General features: G+C 38.7%; 1 protein-coding gene across 9 annotated transcripts in view; it reads right to left on the minus strand.

Moving 5' to 3' along the window:
• CCSER1 (coiled-coil serine rich protein 1) overlaps nucleotides 1-19,160 on the minus strand; it is a 724,562-nt gene that overhangs the window by 625,803 nt on the left and 79,599 nt on the right. For all 9 annotated transcript variants that reach the window (XM_074589579.1, XM_074589576.1, XM_074589574.1 and 6 more), the window contains one exon: nucleotides 598-1,956. In XM_074589579.1, the coding sequence (XP_074445680.1) occupies nucleotides 598-1,912 (1,315 nt within the window). In that variant the 5' untranslated portion in view covers nucleotides 1,913-1,956. The remainder of the gene's footprint in view (nucleotides 1-597; nucleotides 1,957-19,160) is intronic.

Raw genomic sequence — 19,160 nt, forward strand, 5'->3', positions numbered from 1 at the left:
ACTCTCTCTGTTTCACAGATTACATAAGAACTTGAACAATGTTATTTCAGAGGGAAACAGAAAAAGCTTCTCTCATAGTCTGCCACAGAAATATCCACTCCACGCTACTCTATAACATCAGTTGAATAGAGCAAGCAAGAGTCAGGAAATTTCAAAACCCAGATCAATATAAGATAAACTGTGTTGTTTTTCACAACCAGACTAAAAGAAGGTTTATTTCTCTGGCAATGTTTCCATCTCAAACAATGCAATTCTTTAGCTCAAGTCCAAAACAGTAATGCCTCAAAAATCCCAGCTTCAACAAGAGGCAAGAATCAATACTCTCTTTCTTAATTCCTTTTCTACCACAGGAAAGCATAGCTATGAACAGCACCGATGGGTGTTAGCAAACTGTAAAGTGTGAACTCAAAACATCACAGACTTTTCGTTTAATTCCAACACAGTTTTGGGAGAAGTGCACAATTTGTAACTATTGAACTTCCTAGCTAGCACTGGCAACTCTACAAAAAAACACTTTATGACCAAACAATTCTTACAGAAGAACTGAGGCCAAAAAAACCCCATCAAACCCAACAATGAAGAGACCAGGAGACATACCTTTAGAACGGTTTGTTTCATAACCCTGTTGTGTTCTAAAGGACTGAGGTTCAGAACATGGAACAATCCTAGACTCCATTACAGACATTGTCTCTCTTGTGTGCTTGGACGGCGTGCTTCCATCTCTGTCCCCACTCAACCCCTGTGCCTTTGGAGAGAGTATCACTGGTTCTTCTCTATGCTGTAACGCAAAAGTTTCTAAATGTGCATTTGCTGAGTTAATTTCTTCTATGTGCCTGGCATCATTAATATGTAGTTCATTGGCTTGCAACAATACTTTTGTTTGATTAGCAGCTGAGGTTTTGAATAAGGTATTGGATTCAACACTACACGAGCTCGCATGACTCAAAGGAGATACACCAGCAGAATGGCCAGTACTTTCCACAATATCCATTTCCCTCGCAGGAGCAGCAGCAGGATTAAAGAAGACCTGAGAGGTAGAGACATTGTGGCCAAAATCCTCTGTGAGCAGCGCCCCAGTCCCATTGCTGGGCAGAGCATCAACCTCTGAAACAGAATCCTCTGTCAGGGTGACAAAGTCAGAGGGGGTCTGGGCAGCTGTGAGGTCAGCCGACAGCAGCGGGGACTGCAAGGAGCTCCCCATGCACTCTGTCGTTTCGGCCGAACATGGAGGAGAGGACTTGGCGATCACAGGTTCACTTTCCACATACGATTTAAACTCCAGCAAGCACCTGGACTGCTGCACAGAGGAAACCGACTGACTCTCCGGAACTGGTTTGGAAAATTTGTAGTGCGACGAGAAAGATTTAGGGAGAAGTTTTCGCGTGGATTGTTTGACAGAGTATCGGCTCTGCTCCTCTGCAAAGCCCGAATCATCACCCTCATTCTTCCCAGAGCTTATGCAATTTATAAAGACATTCTTATTAGCTGAGGGCTCCTTTCCTCTTTCAAAGTCATCTGTCAAAGACCTTGTTATCTTCTTGCTGCGTGAGCTGCCAAAGCCAACGGAATGCCTTCCTCTGCTTTTAATGTGTTCCTCTAAGCTCAGTTTTTGCAGAGTGCTGAGAGAGGACTGGGCACCATTGGAGATGTTAACATTTTGACTAGCTGGGTCAGGCTTCTGCTCACTCCCTTTCTTGTTATGGAAGCTAATGGAAGGAGTGCGGAAAATACTCCGGCGCTTGCCTGTGCTCCCTGAGCTGGAGTTAGTGCTGGATGGGGAGGAGGTGTGGACACCAACAGCATTAGCAGAAGAAGGTGAGGAAGGGAGGGAGTCGTGTCTCCGGCTAATACTTCTCCTGAATATTGGCAACCGAGATACTAGAGTCGATCGTCTGGATCCTGAGTCCCCCATCAGGGCACAAAGTGTCCGTGGCTCTTCGCAACCAACAAACTAATCTGGGAAGAAAAACAAACAAAAAAACCCACATAAATGATTCAGCCTCAAAGTCCACTTCAATAGGCTTTAAGTCATCCTAAACACGAGTTACGAACAGCAATTTTATGTACAGCTGCAAGTTGTTGTGCATGCATTACTGAAGATTTTTAGAATTTCAAAGGGATGTTCAATAGACAGTGCTGCAAACACAGCAGCTGACCGAAGATGTGGGTAAAAACATTCATATATATGAGAGATACGGTATTATATATGATATATTGCACAATGCAGATCACACTGGGTAACAGTATAAAATCTACTTGCCAAAAGATATACAAATATATCACCCAAATGTCCCTTTTTGTAAATTCCTGGGACAAGTCTTCTTATAAACCGTAAGCTCTCTTAGAAGATGCTTAATTTTTCATGATCTGAGTAGAATAAAACATTATTTTGTGTTCCTAAATTCTCAGATTTCTGCAAGAAAGAAGAGGATTTAAGTTTTCCAATCTTCACTGAACTTTCCCTTGGATTTTTAATTCCTTTATGTGCTTCTGCTAAAGGCTCTACGTATCACCTTACAGCAGAGAAAATGCTGGCATTGCACTCAAACTAAAATAAGCACCACCAAAAATTCTTCCTAAGGCACTGTAAGTTCTAGGAATTTACTGTCAAAATATGGGATCATGTTTCTAGATTTGAACTTCAATGTTTCCTTTGAATGCTTCTCTGAAATCCTCTTGTAGCCTACTTGCTTACAATTAGCTATTTTTGCTGGTTTTTGAAATTAGTGAAAAGTGCTCCATACACAGACACTTGTAATTTTTTATAAATATTTAAGCAATAAAAACTTATTTTGATCAGCACAGCAGATGTACTAGAAGAAAATTAATCTCTATGAAATATATAGCAGTTCTATCTCCTTTTTGTTCTCATTATAATGAGCTACTGCTGTGAGAGACAGGACCACGAAGGGAGCAATAAAAACACGTGATATATAATCACGAGAACAAGAGAGGCTGTAGGTATAATGCCTGATGCAACTTTGTGAGCTGCAAGTGTTCAGCACATAGGAATAAAAATCAGGTCATTTATCTAAACAATGTTTTTATGTCAAGTGCAAAACCAAGTTAATTCATCTAATGAGCAATTTTAATATGTGTTATGTGGCTACAACAAATAACTATGAACAATATATATGCTTATACAGTGTATATACACACACATATATAAAAAATAAAAATGAGAACAGAATATTTAAGAAGTAATAAAAATACCTGTATGTTATATTACCGTGAAAGAAAGGGTAATGAGTAAGCTCAGAGACTATTTCAGACTAGACATTGGACTGTAATTTCCGCATTGTTAACATTTTTTCTCAAAAAGCTAGTACAGCTCCAGCCTGAACATGCATTGCCAAGCAGCCACAATATTCACAAGCACCAGGAATCAATAAGCAATTTTGTAGTTTAAGATGAGAGAAACAGCTTGGGAATGGTCACTAATTCCTAAAAGTCACTGGTGATCTCTGATGACAAGCTAAAACCTGACCTAGACAATACCCAGGTCCTGCAATTGAAACCCGAATTGGAATTCATTATAATTGCAACAAAACTCACAGTACAGGCGCAAACACACATGTTACCAGAATCACTTTACATCCACCAAACAAACTGATGCAGAGCCAGTTGTTCCATTTCACTGACACGTAAGGTAGTTTGCATTTACACCACTGTAAGAGCAAAAGCAGAGGCAACAGCACAGAGAAGCTGAGGCCCCGTGAACTCACGTAGGGGCTTACATTATACCAGCTTGTTTGTCTGCCCACCATGCAGCCTACTCCAAATGTGCTTTGGAAAGCTGCATACATCCACCCTCCCCGTACAAACCTTTCTTTTCTTTAACCACTTCCAGACCTATTGTGGTGGGGTTTGGTTTTGTGGGGTTTTTTGTTTTTGTGAACATGTACTTGCAGGCATTCCAATACGTATGGATATGAACATACACACAACACAATACTATTTACAGACTGTGAGGGTTCTTCCTTGTATTTTAAGGAGACATTGTAACTGCTGAAAAAAGACTTTAGAATGCAGTTTTATAACAGCAGTAGATGAGCAAAATATTTTTAAAATACATTAAATCCGTATATGCATTTTATGCTCAGACAAAACATTTGCTCCCATCACTCACTCTCCTGCCCACATCTTAGTTGTCAGTTCACTGGAGAACAAACCATCCTGCTTTGTAATTATGAAAGTCTCTGAGTTGAGAGCAGAAGGAAGCAGAAAACTGAGCAAAAAGCACATATTGTAACTTCCACTGGCAATATAAAGGCTGCGTCTAAGTAATAATAGAGATTGTTCCTAATAACTGGCCTGTGAATACACACAGACTTAGCTTTCCAGGTGGTAACCATTTTTAATAAAATACATTGCCTCTAACCACAGATAACAAAGTGGCATTTATTCATTCATTCTTCCTTCCTTGCCTCTTGAAGGAAGAGCACAAATAAACGGTCAACATTTCTCTTATTGTCTAAGCAGCAGAAATCCTCACCCATAAAATATGAAGTAATTATAATATTCTGTTCTTTCTGGGTCTACAATAGCTACCAGAGGACATTTCTCAAAACACACACATCCACGCAAAAATCCACATATATACACATATATGAATGCTCCTGTGCATATAGAGTTTGAATACTTTGACTGTTGTGACTTTTATTAATAGTTTGGCTATTATTTGCATATACTGTTTATTTTATATCTATATACATTTTGCAGTGTAAAAGTGCCGAGGTTTAGCACTGAGTTGAAGTGACCTTTCTACTTGCAACACAGGAAAAAATAATATGTATTTCAAGACAATAATACCCTCAGATATTAAGGAAATAATATCTTTCATTAATTTTTTCACTTATTGCAGGGGAGTTATAAACCGCCATGTATGTCCAATTACGAACAAAATAGGTGGTGTTCCTTTCAGTCTCCACATTTAACGTAATTACTTGCGCTTATCACTTTATAGCAGTAACGCTTACAGAGTGAAATTCACTTCCAGCTACATGTTCTCTGCAAAACCACTGATTTTCTGTATCTAACTTCTTCATCCTACTGGCATCATTCTTAAAAGCTGCAACAGACAAAAAAGAAAACAGCAGAGAAAGACACCTCTGCAACGGTATTATGCCATTCTAGACAACTGTTTCAAATTTATACTGGACAGCAATTCTGATCCTACACAGTCAATCTACGACCTAATACAAAGCTCCATGTATCTTAAAAGAAATTACTGGGTCTTTAGAAAACTAGCAAGAACTCAGGTAAACAAGAAGGATCAAGGAAAACTGACAGTCTTTCAATTAGATCAGGCTCCTTGCTTAGGACAAAATATATTTTGCATCATTATCACATAATGTGAACAGTTAAATAGTCTACACAGTATTCTGTATGGAAGTCTGAATCTTACTCAAATACACAAACCATTATGTTTTAATATTTTTTAATTCTAAAATCCAGTTACTGCTGAAACTGAAGTGTTTACTCAGTGCTGCAGCAGACAACCATTCAAATTTCGCTTTTATGGAATGGATTTTTGATGCATGTTTTTGTATCTGGTATTATGCAAGACAAAGTTTGATACACCAAAGGAAAATAAGTAAACTATTTTGAAAACATTTAATTGCAGCCAGAGTAACAGTCAATTATTTCAGAACCTGATCTCCCTCAAGAGCTTGGCTACAGCTCACAGTTTCTGAGGTCCTGTGCTGAAACCAATGCAAATGAGAAACAGGCAAAGTATGAACAAAACATTTTCCCTCTTATTAGCAATTTATAAAGTTAATACAATAGAAATAGTTTCCTTTCACATTCATCTGCACCAAGATGTTGCAAAATACAAACTAATCTCAAAAATTTAAAGTCATGTATTTAATTGCCAGAGAAAATAAAGAGGCCAAGTTTTTTTATACTTGGGTCTTATTCTTTCCACACAGGAGAACTTTGGAGGAACCAAGCCACTACACAATATTAAGCCTTTATCTTGCCTACAGCAGTTGTACGAGTATAAAATACATAAATGAACAGGGTAAGAATTATACAACAAGCTCCGTATCTTATATATTACTGTATCTTGTCAAAAGAAACAAATTGCTCAACTTTCAGACAGTGAATGTAACAGCGGAAAAAGCGCCAGAAGTGTTAAAACAGGTAAATTTTTCAAAATGTTACACCAATGTCTTCACAGAAATCTACCCCATCAATTCACCAGCTGAAAAATAAAACCCAATGTTTTTTATTTCAGCTTCTGCCAAACGGTTACTCACACGAGTGTGCCACAGTGCGGGACATTCAATAAAGAGCAGCTCCTGCTGGTGGCTTTGTGCTCCAGTAGATGGAGCCGTGGATCTACTTTTTCATTGACTGCAAGCATGAAAAGTCAGAGCCTTCTACATTTCTCATTGCCTTTGAGGCAAAATTTAGGACTTGAAATTATTTGTGAATCTTACCATTATCATAATTACATGTACATTCCAAAAGCTAATATATGCTTATTCGACAGAGAACTGCAATGTGTAGGCCAGTACAAACACTCTCTTTATAAATAACCAACCTGCTACCACCTCTCAACACTTTTTAAACAAAGCTTTCCTAAAGATGTTCTCCTTAAAGATGCACCTCCTAGAAACACCAAACACTATCTTCCATGCAAAGAACAAAACTGTGTTAGCTATCTAGGTTTAAATGAGGAGATGACATGACACATCGCTGAAAGCCCCAACCTTACATCAAAGAGCAGAACATCAATATTCGCCTGCTCTCTACCTCTCTCCTCCACAGCAGTGTGATTTTTAGGCTGTGCCAATAGTTTAAGGAAGATGATATGTTTTCTTTAATGCTTTGAATCAGGAATCATATAATAAAGCAGAACACACAGGACTGACACGTGAATCATAAACTGCGAACATTCCCCATCCCTCACGTGAGCACTACCATATGGCAGGAGGCAAGGACCACATGATAGACATAGTCTCCATAGACTAGCTGGCTCCAGACTTACATAGAAATTAAGTTTACCCCAGGATACTAAAAATACCCACAAAACCACACGAAAATAAATATTTGTAATTGCCAGTGAGTCAACTGAAGTCCTAATGTAGCTGATGAACTTGTAAGGAACGGTCCTTCAGCCCAACAGGTAACATCATAGCCTGTAGCTCCCACCCCAATCTTTAAAATTCTACATCATTTGGATTCCAGCACTATATTATCCTCAGCATTTAAGCATTGCCACCTTCAATATTGTCCCAATTTAATTACAATATTATTTCTCTCTCTAGTACATTTGTGACTTGTTTTTATCTGCATAGCTCCCAGAGGTCACTATGTGTGAGCAATCCTGTACACAAGGAGAACATAAGAGCCTAAAAAAGCCATTAAAATATTGTTTTACATTTAAAATAAAAGCAAACAAAGAAACACCTGCACATAAATACTTCAGGGTTTAGCTGTTATCAGGGATAATGTAACTGGATTAATAGGGCTTTATTGAAAATACTAGCAAAGCCAAACGCCCATACAATAGAAGGCACTAGCTAAGGGTGGGATTGTTGATACTGAAGGAATTTGTTTTTGCAAACGAGCAAAATTCCTTCTAACACATAAAAGCACCATTTGCTTTTTTTGTGAATAACACTTTTCCCTTTTCTTTCCTTGTGCGCAGTTCAGAGCTCAAGAATGTATTTTGTGGAACAGCAGCCACAGCCGTACCCTTGGTGCGAAATTTTATAAGCTACTACCATGTCCACACTTGGTTCCAGTTTATTTTTTTTCCAACAGTTTTTATAAACATAAGAATACCCAACACAGGGACCTAGACCTTTAAAAATCCACACACTTTTTCCCCCTGTACTGAAAACTCATTGGGCAAAATGGCTTTTATATATGTGGAAATAGCTTTTATATATCTGGAAAAAACACAGAATCCAAGCACTGAGGTATCCTAAGGCAAGACACAAGATTTCTTTCAGTTTCCTGTGTCCTACAGCCCAAGTCTATTTTTATTTTCAATTGCTCCCACGCTTTCAGGAAACAAGAGAGGAAGATGGCAGATAAATTTTGCAATAAGTAAATTTGAAGTCATACACACTTCAAAACCCTGTCTCCCATTTTGACTGCTCTTGTACCAGTTGAAGACACCTGTTTTATAGGTCCATAACTGCTACTCCCAGTGCTGGTATGAAATTAGAAGTATAACAAACATTCAAATAAGAAAACTGGAGATAAGTTATCTGTATATCCTCTCTTGACTTTAAATTAGCCAGAAGGCAAATGTTAGCATAAGACATGTCACATGCGACTCATTCTTTCCTTCGTTATCACTGGATATGCAAATTGATCCCACTTGTACGAGATGAACTGCAGGTTTAGTAAAAGAGAACCAGGGAAACTGATCTCTAGAAACCTAGAGGCCGCACCTCTCTCCTACCTACACTTAAATCATCCCCTACTCCAAATGCCTCTGTATCACACCAAAGGTTATCCAAAGCACTTCAAGATAACAGATGAAGTATCAGGACAGAAGTACCAACCGTACTGGTAGTCTTTATGTACACCCAGCACTCGCTAAGAGCTGGGCTCATCTACTGGCAAAAAGTTGGCTGTGTGAAGAAGACAAACAACTGCCACCTATTCAACAATCAGACACACACACAGGTCGGAACCAAGGCAAGGACCACGCCACAGAGAAGCAGCTGTCACATTCATGTAACAGAGTTTTGGTGTGTTGTGCTGGTTTTTTTAAGAGAAGAGAAACCGTATCTCTCACCTCTACCACTTCTCTGGATTCAGAAGTGTACAATGCATTTCTTACAACAGCTGGTACTCACAATACTTATAGTTTAATTAAAAACAGTTACAAGTATAAATAACAACTTGGAAATAGAAGTATCAAAGAGTATGTTTGCTTTGTGGTTCAAATGTCATGGCATCCGCTCCCCTGATTACCTTCCCCAAATGTGTTTGTAAGCAATGAAGTATTCACTTTTAACAAGTGAAGTGGACTTACACAGCTCCCTGAGTGCTGTAATGGAACAAAAAGACATTGGCTACTGTTGAGATATCTTTGGTGGACATAGTGATGGCAGCCTGGTGACTGGGTAAGATGCAATAGGATCAAATGGCATCCTCCTTCCCTCACATCTTTCTCTCCTCTCGCGCCACTCATCATGCACATGGTAGTGTTTTATGATGCTTAGAGATAGCAGAAAATCTTGTTCAATTAAGGCTTTAAGGAAAATAATTATGTTTGGGCTTCAACACTAAATATTAGGATTTAGTCATAACATGGGATGCGTTCATTTATAGAGAGTGATTTGACTTTCAGCTGTATTTTGTTTTAACCAAAAAGGAAAAGCAACTTAGAATCAGGGATCTTCTTTTTTCTTCATGCAGGAAAAATAGGTGTATTGTGCCCACTAGAGCACTGACTCACTCGCACATCAGAAAACAGCAGATATAGCATTTGCCTCAGCCCAGGGCTCTAAGAGAGGGAGAGACTTCTTGCCAGCCATTTGCTCTGGAATTTAAGTGGAATAGATCAACACTGTGCAAGCCGGCTGGTATTCCCATGAGGAAAATACTGGGAATAACGTGGCCCTAGCTCTGTACCCACGGTGCACTGTTCACTGCATAAAATTTGTCAGTAGCATGAAGCAAGCCACCAATACTGGCTACAACTCCCACAAGCATTCAAAGCATCTCTATCAGCTCCCCCACAAAAAAAAAAAAAAAACAACAAAGAACTTCCTTAAAATATTCTGATTGCTCACAAGACGTCATAAGTTTCTCTAAAGCATGATCTGGCTGATTTGCGCAGTCAGCAGTGAATTCAAGCTCTGCTTTAGTGTGCTCCTTCTAAAATCTGTCTTTCAATGTATTACAAATGTGTACCTCTTGCTCACTTCAAGCAACCAACTCATGCTGTCACAGCACTACGCGGTCCCAGTGGAACTGCGAGTCTTCGTTCTGTGCTCTCCCGTGTCTATTCCTCTTATCTTCCAGAATCACAACTTCAGTGTCATCAACGATTTATTTTTTACGCTAAAGCTTCCTGCACATTTTCCAGTCTGGCTGCTTTTCAGTCTGAAGTGCTGCCTGCTTCTGCTGTGTATATGGCAACCACAGTGACAACAAGGGATGGGGTCATTTATTACCCCTGTCACCAGATGAACGTGTGACCTTAACTGCATTAAAACGGACCAAATCCTCATCTGTTGTAAATTCATGGGGCTCCACTGAAGTGAATCATGCTGATTTAAACCATTTGGCCTTTCATCACTATAAGCCTCGGTCACCCCATCTGTAATTCTTCTTTAACTCTTGCAAAAGCAACACTTGGATGTGCATGATCTAATCACTCTAATCACAGACCCCCACTTTAAGTGGATGGAAGCAGGATTTTGTTTGCATCTTTTTTTATGCTGACCAAATACAGAATCCCTTAATGGATTATAATGAAAATTGATAAAACCCTAACAAATTAATCATGCAACTCTGAAGACCCATACACCTGGGCTCCATTCGTACTTCTCCCTAAGCATCTGCTTAGAGCCACTGTTGAAAACAGAGGACAGAGAGAGGGACCCGTGGTCCACCTTACATCCTGACAGCAAAAAGGACTGGGCAATAAGCACTCTTCCAGGGGATCCAGATAAAGGGAAAGGATTTTAAAAATAGAATAAATTGATGTGGCTAATAGTACTCATGAAAGTAAACTGTGAAAGCTTTCTCTAACATTAGGCAGACTAATTTACAGATTGGTCTTTGATTAATAATAAGGCAATTGTAGTACATCACTGTAGCAGCTGTTGACTATGTTACCAGGAAATAATATATCATTAACAGCAACAGGAGCAAGAATGCTCTTTTCCAAATTCCCCTAAGCTTAACAGAAGAGAACAACAATTCCCAACTCATGCCTAGAAAGAAGTCTAGTGGTGCAAAATGAACTGATAACGCTCCGTTTGACTCTTCCAGGCGAGGTACTCACAGCTTACTAACCTCTAATAAAAGGGAACCACATGATTCCTGTTCCCTGCAGGTTTTACCACACATGGGATGCATGCCTCATGTGGCTGAATATTAGATACAGTCATAATTACCATCCCCAATATTGTGTAATTTTATTATTTTAATTGCAAACTAATTGCTTTAGCTTCTTTATACGTTAATGTACTCCACTGGACACCACTTACAAGAAGAATACATTTTTAGGAATCAATCATACTACATTTAGAAATAAGTCATAATACTTATCATGTTCTACTTAAGACTTCCATGAATCTTCACAAAGACCCAGGCAATTCCCCTTTTGCTATACTGAAAATATAATTATTTTTAGATTAGACTTACCAGACTCATTTCAATCTATTGTCTTACTAATAAAAACAATAAAAGGGAAGAAAACTCAAGACAGCTGAATATACTAACATACTCAGATCTGATGGCGAGTTGTTAATCAAACATTAAAACACAGCAGCTCACATTTCTGCAGCAACAAGCACAGCACACTTTAGGAAAATCAAGTGCCATAGCAGTAATGCCCAGAACAACATACACCAAATTTACACACACATAGTAAAGACCTACATTTTGTTTTGAAAAGCGAAGGTTAAAAAGGTCTCTGCATACAACTGAAACCCACAAGTCAAGCACAGAAAGGGGAAAAAGAAACCAGCTTGCAAACTCGAAGCTGTCTAACCAGAAAAAAAAACAGCATGGAAGTTCATAGGAGTCCTAGAAAAATAAACACCTAGTTTCACTTGCTTTCCTTTGGATTTAGGAAACCAACTCTCTGGAAATTCACAGCTTGTAATCACAAAACTACACAGGCTTCCATTAATGTTAGGATTCAAACCACAAACTTCAACACAGAAGTTTACAAAAAGAAGTTATAATGCAGTTTCCATTTATCCCAGGTACTAAATAAGTATCCAGATGCTAAACGGAACAGTAAGGCTCTTTGAAGACATCAGCTGTGCTCCTCCTACTTAACAATGATCTGCTCTGTGACCAAAGGACCCATGAGAACCCATCCCTCTCATCTAACACGCAGACCATACTCCAGCATTGTAGTTTTGTCCTATAAAAGCAGCTTGAGACAACTAGATGGAAGGTTGCAGAGAACTATTGCTGCGTTATCAGAGAATTACGATGTATTATACCAGGAACATTTTAACCTAATAGATATTCTAACTTCATGTTTAGAATTCATATTTTAGAAACTGACAAATAAAGACCTTTGGATGATACCTAGCATTATTTAGGAAGATTAATTAAAAAATAAGCAAAATTTGTCAAATTAACTTTCTACAATTTTTTCCACATAAATCTTTGTTAAAATTATTTACATCATCGTAACACCTTACAAACTCAACACAATTCTAATAGCACTATGCGAGGAAAAAAGAAAAAGCAGCGACTTGTACACACTTACTGTCAAAACCAGGTTTCACACTCAGGTCGGTACTATTTGGGAATCAAATACTAAATCTGATTCCCAGATAATTCTCCTAGGCACCCAGATCAATACAAAAGATGTCGTAGCAAGGAGACAGGGAGCAGTGAAAAGCAACCCTTTGGGAAGAATAATGGGCAAGGAGAAATACTGATTATTTTAAGGGAGAGTATTTCCAGAAAAAGCAAGCTGTAATGATGGCTGCTATGAACAAATGACTAAGTTTGTTTCATTCAGCTTGCTCAAGAAACAAGAAAGTGAACACATAGGCCCAAAATAGGTAAAAACAGTTCTTTCATTTGAGATAGTCAACTAATAATCTTTTACAACTGCCTTTTGTTCTAAAGTTTATTGCCTTACCATATTGTCTGTCACAACTGTTACCCATTACTTGCACCTCCCTCCACCACCATTTTCAACAGTTTCAAACAATTATCCCCAAAAAATGATCAGAGCAGGTGAAAGTTAATCTTCTCAGGAAAAGCTTTTACTGTATGTTCCTGGATGTCTCTGGTGTGTCTTGTCATTGTTAATCAAAACAAAGTTGTACAGCTTTGAAGGGTCTTTAATCAGACTCCACCGTTATTGTCCAAGATGGTATCATTTGCTCATTTATCATCAACTGCAACTCCCAAAGCTAGTTTGATCTTCTGAAAGATCAGGGACACTTGTGAATGCATTTTTATAAAAGCTAGTGTTATAAATCAGTCCTGGAAGTCCAATCAAAAAGTTAACTTCTTCGCAGGGTACAACCATTTGTACTCTGCCTCCTGGTTGGAACAACAGAGAGGAGAGATGACTACACCATGCCAACAAGTTTGGTAGGAAGACAAATTGCTATTTCTTTACAACATGTTCCCTCACATCTAAGAAACACATATCTGTAGCCCACATTTTGCTTCCAACCATTTTCAGCATATAAAAAAGTTCAGCAAATAAAAAGAGAGAGAAAATTGGTGAGTAAGGATGCCAACAGCAACAGAGAAATGATGACAGAAATGATATCTCATGTCAATTCAGAGCAGGCAGTTTGGAGACTTATCACAAGGCAGAGGCATATAGAGAACAGGTAAGGCAGCATCCCAACAGGAGAGATGCCTATTGAAATAGAGAACTGCTCAGGAACTCAAAGAAGTTCAACTCTCCTCTCAACCTAGACAGAAGATAAATACTTTAACACAGTTAAAGAAAAAGTAATGGGAAAATGCAAAATTAAAAAGTTAATGATAGAGATAAAGATGGAAAACAGAAGTTTGGCGATAAAACCAGGTCTGAATGAGGAACAGTCCTAAAGTTATCCCGATTATTATCTTTTTTAAAAAATTACATTAAAAAATAACACTCAGAACAGTTTACTGACACTTACAGCTTAACGACATAGCCCATCAAACTCAACTGGAACTTACAAAAAGGACCTTCTGAACAAGCATGCTACAAGGTTCAGGTTTTCTTGTGCTAACTCATAGATGCTAACTAATTCAATTCTGCCAAGCACTTAAGCTCATCCTTGACTTTTAGAATGAGAATAATCTCATCCCTATTCAGTAAAACACTTAAAAGCACATACTTAACTTTCAAAACATGAGTGGTCCCATTGACTTCAATGGGACATAAGCACAATGGCGAGTGCTTTGCTTTGCACAAGGATACAATTTAGCCCCCCTTCACTGGATGAGTTGGACACCCTAGGTCTTGCCATTTCATAACAAAAGACAGAACACTAAAACAAATTTTCAAGGGTAAAATTAACTATATAGTAACTGTAAACTAAATTGCCCTATTCCAAATGCTTTTTAGGGTTATTGTAAAAGCTGAAATGAATTCTCAGTCTATTTTGTACAGTAAGAACAAACGCATATGTTATTTTCTTAAATTTATGCAGAAGCCTAATTGCTATGCAGGCATAGTTAAGAAGATCTAAGAAATGCAAAACCAAGATACCATATGGTTCTCAGTTCCAAAAATCAGAGACATAAAAGCAGATTTCACACACTTGTCTGTGTGAACACAAAACTCCGATTAAAAGACAGCTATATACAGCAGGTCTCCGTGCTTTCCTGAGTTTTTTAAACACAGTTTTGAATGCATAAAAGGAGTGTCAAAAAACAAGCCTGGGTATTTCCCACTTACCTCAATCACTCTTAATAAGTAAACAGTTCGCACACTAATTATTTAAAGCTTAATAATTTCAGGTTAAAAAAAATGGATTCAGAAGCACATAATACTCCTTTTCTGCCTACATACTTATGAGATACCAACATCTTATATCGCTGACCTCTGACTCTACAGATCTGAGGCTTTGCTAATTTAGTTCTGCTCTTTTGAAATAAGTGAGATAAATAGTTTTGCACGTTGTTCATTTTACACAAGCGTATTTGGCTGCTATAGTAGCACTGGTGAGTCTGAAAAGTATTGGGGGGGGCGGGGGAGAGATATTAGTAAACAGGAGGGAAAATTCAGAAAATTAAGCTGTATGATCTCATTTACTATGTAAGCACTCACCACTGAGCAGCTACAAGCCCACAGCTAAAAGTTTTGGACAACTTTAAGTTTTAGCTCATGATAGTGTCTATTCGTGACTTACTCCATCACATCCAAGCTCTACAATATTAAATGGCAATAGTTCTTCCATACTTTCAAAGTGGCCTAAAAATATCAGAAAGTGTGTTGTGAATACAACATGCAGTCTCTCAGCTGTTGCAAAAGCAGTTATTCAAGACCCATCCTTTCTCCACAGCCCTCAAGTGATCCAATAACAAAACTCACACTCCCAGCAGTAAATATTATTCCTACTGCGGCTTGTACTGCAAAGGCCAGACCTTCCCACTATAAGGGCTTGCTTTTACATATTTAATAATTTTAGCTTATTCTGATTAGATATATCTGCTTCAAAGTAGAAAATATCAGTCAGAAAGCTTTGTTGCACGTAAAAGCGAAGCCAAATGATTCATTACAGTCAATAGCTCAATGTCCAAGTGGATACCAGTAATGAGTCATGTCCCTCAAGGGTCCGTACTGAGACCAATGCTATTTAATATCTTCATCAATGACATAGAAGGTGGAATTGAGTACATCCTCAGCAAGTTTGCAGATGACTCCAAGCAGAGTGGTGCAGTTGATATGCTAGAGGGAAGGGATGACATCCAGAGGGTCCTGGACAGGCTTGAGGACTGCGGACATGTGAATTTCATGAAGTTCAACAAAGCCAAGTGCAAGGTCCTGCAGCCGGGACAGGGCAATCCCCAATACCAACACAGACCACATGACAAATGGATTAAGGGCAGCCCTGTGGAGGACTTGGAGATACTGGTGGATGGAACATTGGACAGCGGAGGGCCATAAAAATGATCAGCGGGCTGGAACACCTCTCCTATGAGGACAGGCTATGAGAGTTGGATTGTTCAGCCTGGAGAAGAGAAGGCTCTGGGAAGACCTTATTGCGGCCTTTCGATACTTAAAGGGGGCTTCTAAGCAAAACAGAGAGAGGCTTTTCACCAGGGCCTGTAGCGACAGGACAAGGCGCAACAGTTTTAAACTGGAAGAGGGTAGGTTTACATGGGGCATAAGGAAGAAATTTGTTATGATGAAGGTAGTGAGACACTGGAACAGGTTGCCCAAAGAAGTTGTGGATGCCCCCTCACTGGAAGATATTCAAAGTCTGCATGGATTGGGCTTTGAGAAACCTGATCTAGTGAAATATGTCCCTGCCCATGGCAGAAGGGTTGAACTAGGTGATCTTTAAAGGTCCCTTCCAACCCAAACCATTCTGTGAGTCTCCCAATTCCAGAGCTGCAAAGAAGTGTGGAAAGGCATGTAAAACCTGTCAGCTGCACAGAGCCTGCTAGAATAACTCCACAAAGCAAGAGACCCTATATGCTAGTGTCAAACTTAAATTCCAGGTGACCCACAAAGGTGCCCCAAAACTGATCACGACCTGTAGCTCTGGAAAAGTCCCTTAAGGAGCAACATAAAAATAAGCCAGCAACACAATTCAGACTCTGCACACTAGGAAGGAAAACATCTTCTGTTTAGAACAACTGCTCAACACAGCTGCTGAACCAGGCCCTCTTACACCATAGCACAACATGTGAATGTATTCCCAAAACACAGCACATTTACATCTAAACACAGCACATTTACATCTGAATACAAAAACATCTGATCTCCATATATTCTAATTTTCATGCACTCCTTGATCTTTTTCTTTGTTACATAATGAAGTTTTCAAACGGGCACAAACTAGTAAGTTAAAAGCCAGAACAGGGACACTTAAGCTACTGTTGTTACCAGCTTCTGTGAATAAGAACTCTTTTTAATACCCAAAATGAGCATAGTTGCTCAACAGTGAATCTCTTTGCATATTTGCAGCTCTCCCTGTATTTTTATGAATTTATTTTCCAAAAATGGAATGTGTTCTTTGATTAATCTTCTTCAGAAAAAAGACCAAAATATTCCACTGTTTATTAAACACATAAACAGAGAATGTCCTGTTAGAAGATGCAAAAGAATAACGTCAGCTGAATTCCAACAATGGTAGCCAGATTAAGCAACCTTATTTTGAAATTTTGAAGCAACCTTCTGAATCCTGGTGTAGTACGCTTACTTGTTATTCTTGTGGGGATACGCATAGATGGCATAACCAAGATATGGATAGCATGAATCAGAAGCAAGCACACGCTGTCTAGAAGTCTCACCACAATGGGGACTATATTGATATTTAGCCTAGTAGCTCTCATTAGTCCTGTCAACCGCATGTGTTAGACAATAAGCAGTTGCTTTGCACTTGTAAATCACACATTTAAGCAAGTATCCTGTTTACAGACTCTCTTTGCACACAGAAAGGCTTGGAGAGAAGGAGTTACAGTCCCCAGGGGGGAAATGTTTGGAAGCAACGTAGGAGAGCTCTGCTGACCGACAGCAAACTGCCAGCTTCAGAGCAAGCAAACCAACCTCTCTGCTTTAGCAGAGCAGGATGTATTTTGTATGAAACTTCTAAAACTTAAGAAGCATTACCCAAAAATTGAACTAGTGACAGGAGCGTGCCACTCACCAGCTTGGATGAGATATTCAAAAACATCGGACACGCAGCAGTCTTAACTAGTCAGTCTTACTGAGATCTTTTGAAAAAAAAAAAATCACAATTCCATGCAGAGGAACACAATGAGTACTTTTAAAAATCTACGATACCTGACTACTGCTAATGTAGGCTGTAGCAAAAGCTGCATAAGCTTCACTAGATAATTTCACGGTGTTATATTCAATGCCTTTATGCTCAGTGATGACTTAGGATGGCAACAGCAAGTCTCACTTATTTTCTTCCATCAAGAGCATATGTCAGAAAGGCAAGTCTCTCACATACTACGAGCAGGAGATGACTAAGAAAGGGGGTAATAATCCTCAAGCATCTGACAGGGACCATACAGTCCAACCCAGTAAAGGAAAATACTGAATGGAAATTAAATCTTTTCTTAGAAAGAAAAATGCTGCTAAAAGAAACTTCAAGATAGTTTTTTTGTTCAATTGGTGACAGAAGTATCTAGTATTAAAAAAAGCACTTGTTATTTCAGAACTCATTTATTATTTAGATTAGATCAGTGCCTGCAGGTATTGTCTCACAACCCTATGGTACACGATACACCTACATTTAAGAAAATACAGTCCATACAAACTCAAATACATAGCAGATATCTGAACTTAACAAACGAAGGTGCAAGACAAAATTAAAATAGTGGTATAGAAACTACGGTTATTTTGTCACAGGTTGAAGTTTTCTATTGTGGTTCTAAATTAGTCTTACAAACAAGAATTGTACATCACATAGACCACTGATGGAAGTCAGTAAAAATAGGTCTTCCTTCTCCTCTGCCTTGACTCTAGAGATAACATAGGTATTTTGTAATGTTTTTAGTTAGCCACAATCTCTTCTTTCCTTTTACATTAGGTTTTCTTCTCATCACTTATAATTCAAATTAGGATTTCTTAGGTCTGCTGTGGTCAACCAAAAGGCTTAAACAAAATACACCTTCAGCACACCTTTTGGTCTTTATCTTCCTACCTGCATTCACCGAGTACCTCAAATCAGTGGAATATCACTAAATTTCCTTTGTTTCTTCCCCTCACTGACCTTTGCCATTTCCTATCAAACCTCCTGTGCAGACCACAGTCCCCGAGTGATTCCAAAAGCGTCCCTTCAGATGTAATTTTAAAGCCTTTAATTGTCTATGTTGCTTCTTAGTTAAGGCCCAATTATCAAATCAATAAAAAAGAAACTTTGTAGTTGTTTTACATATAGGAAATTTAAAATTTTGATGCATGTTTTTGAAAGATCACATATCTTTCTCTCTCTCCTTCTGTCTTCAGCACAGCTGGAAAGCGGATGGAGTTCTTTAACTTCCATCACACACTGAAAATTACACTGTTGCTGTATTACTTTTCCCATAGCCACACCAATTAAATTAACACCTCTGCTTTAGTCCTGAACTCCTGTCAAGCACAGCAGAGATTGCACTCTGTGTTACCTCTTAAGCTCATTACTGCTCTAATGATTATGTCCACGGTTACAACATCTTTTGGCTGTGGGCCAAAGGCCATTCTCTAAAATATTATGAGGCATTTTCTTTCAGTCTGTTCTTTCGATCCAATCACAAACTATTTCAGAAGAGACTGAAAAATATTAAGAGAAGCTGAAAAATATTTGTAGCTCCAG

The sequence above is a fragment of the Larus michahellis genome, chromosome 5 (assembly GCF_964199755.1).
Source record: "Larus michahellis chromosome 5, bLarMic1.1, whole genome shotgun sequence".
Lineage (NCBI taxonomy): Eukaryota > Metazoa > Chordata > Aves > Charadriiformes > Laridae > Larus > Larus michahellis.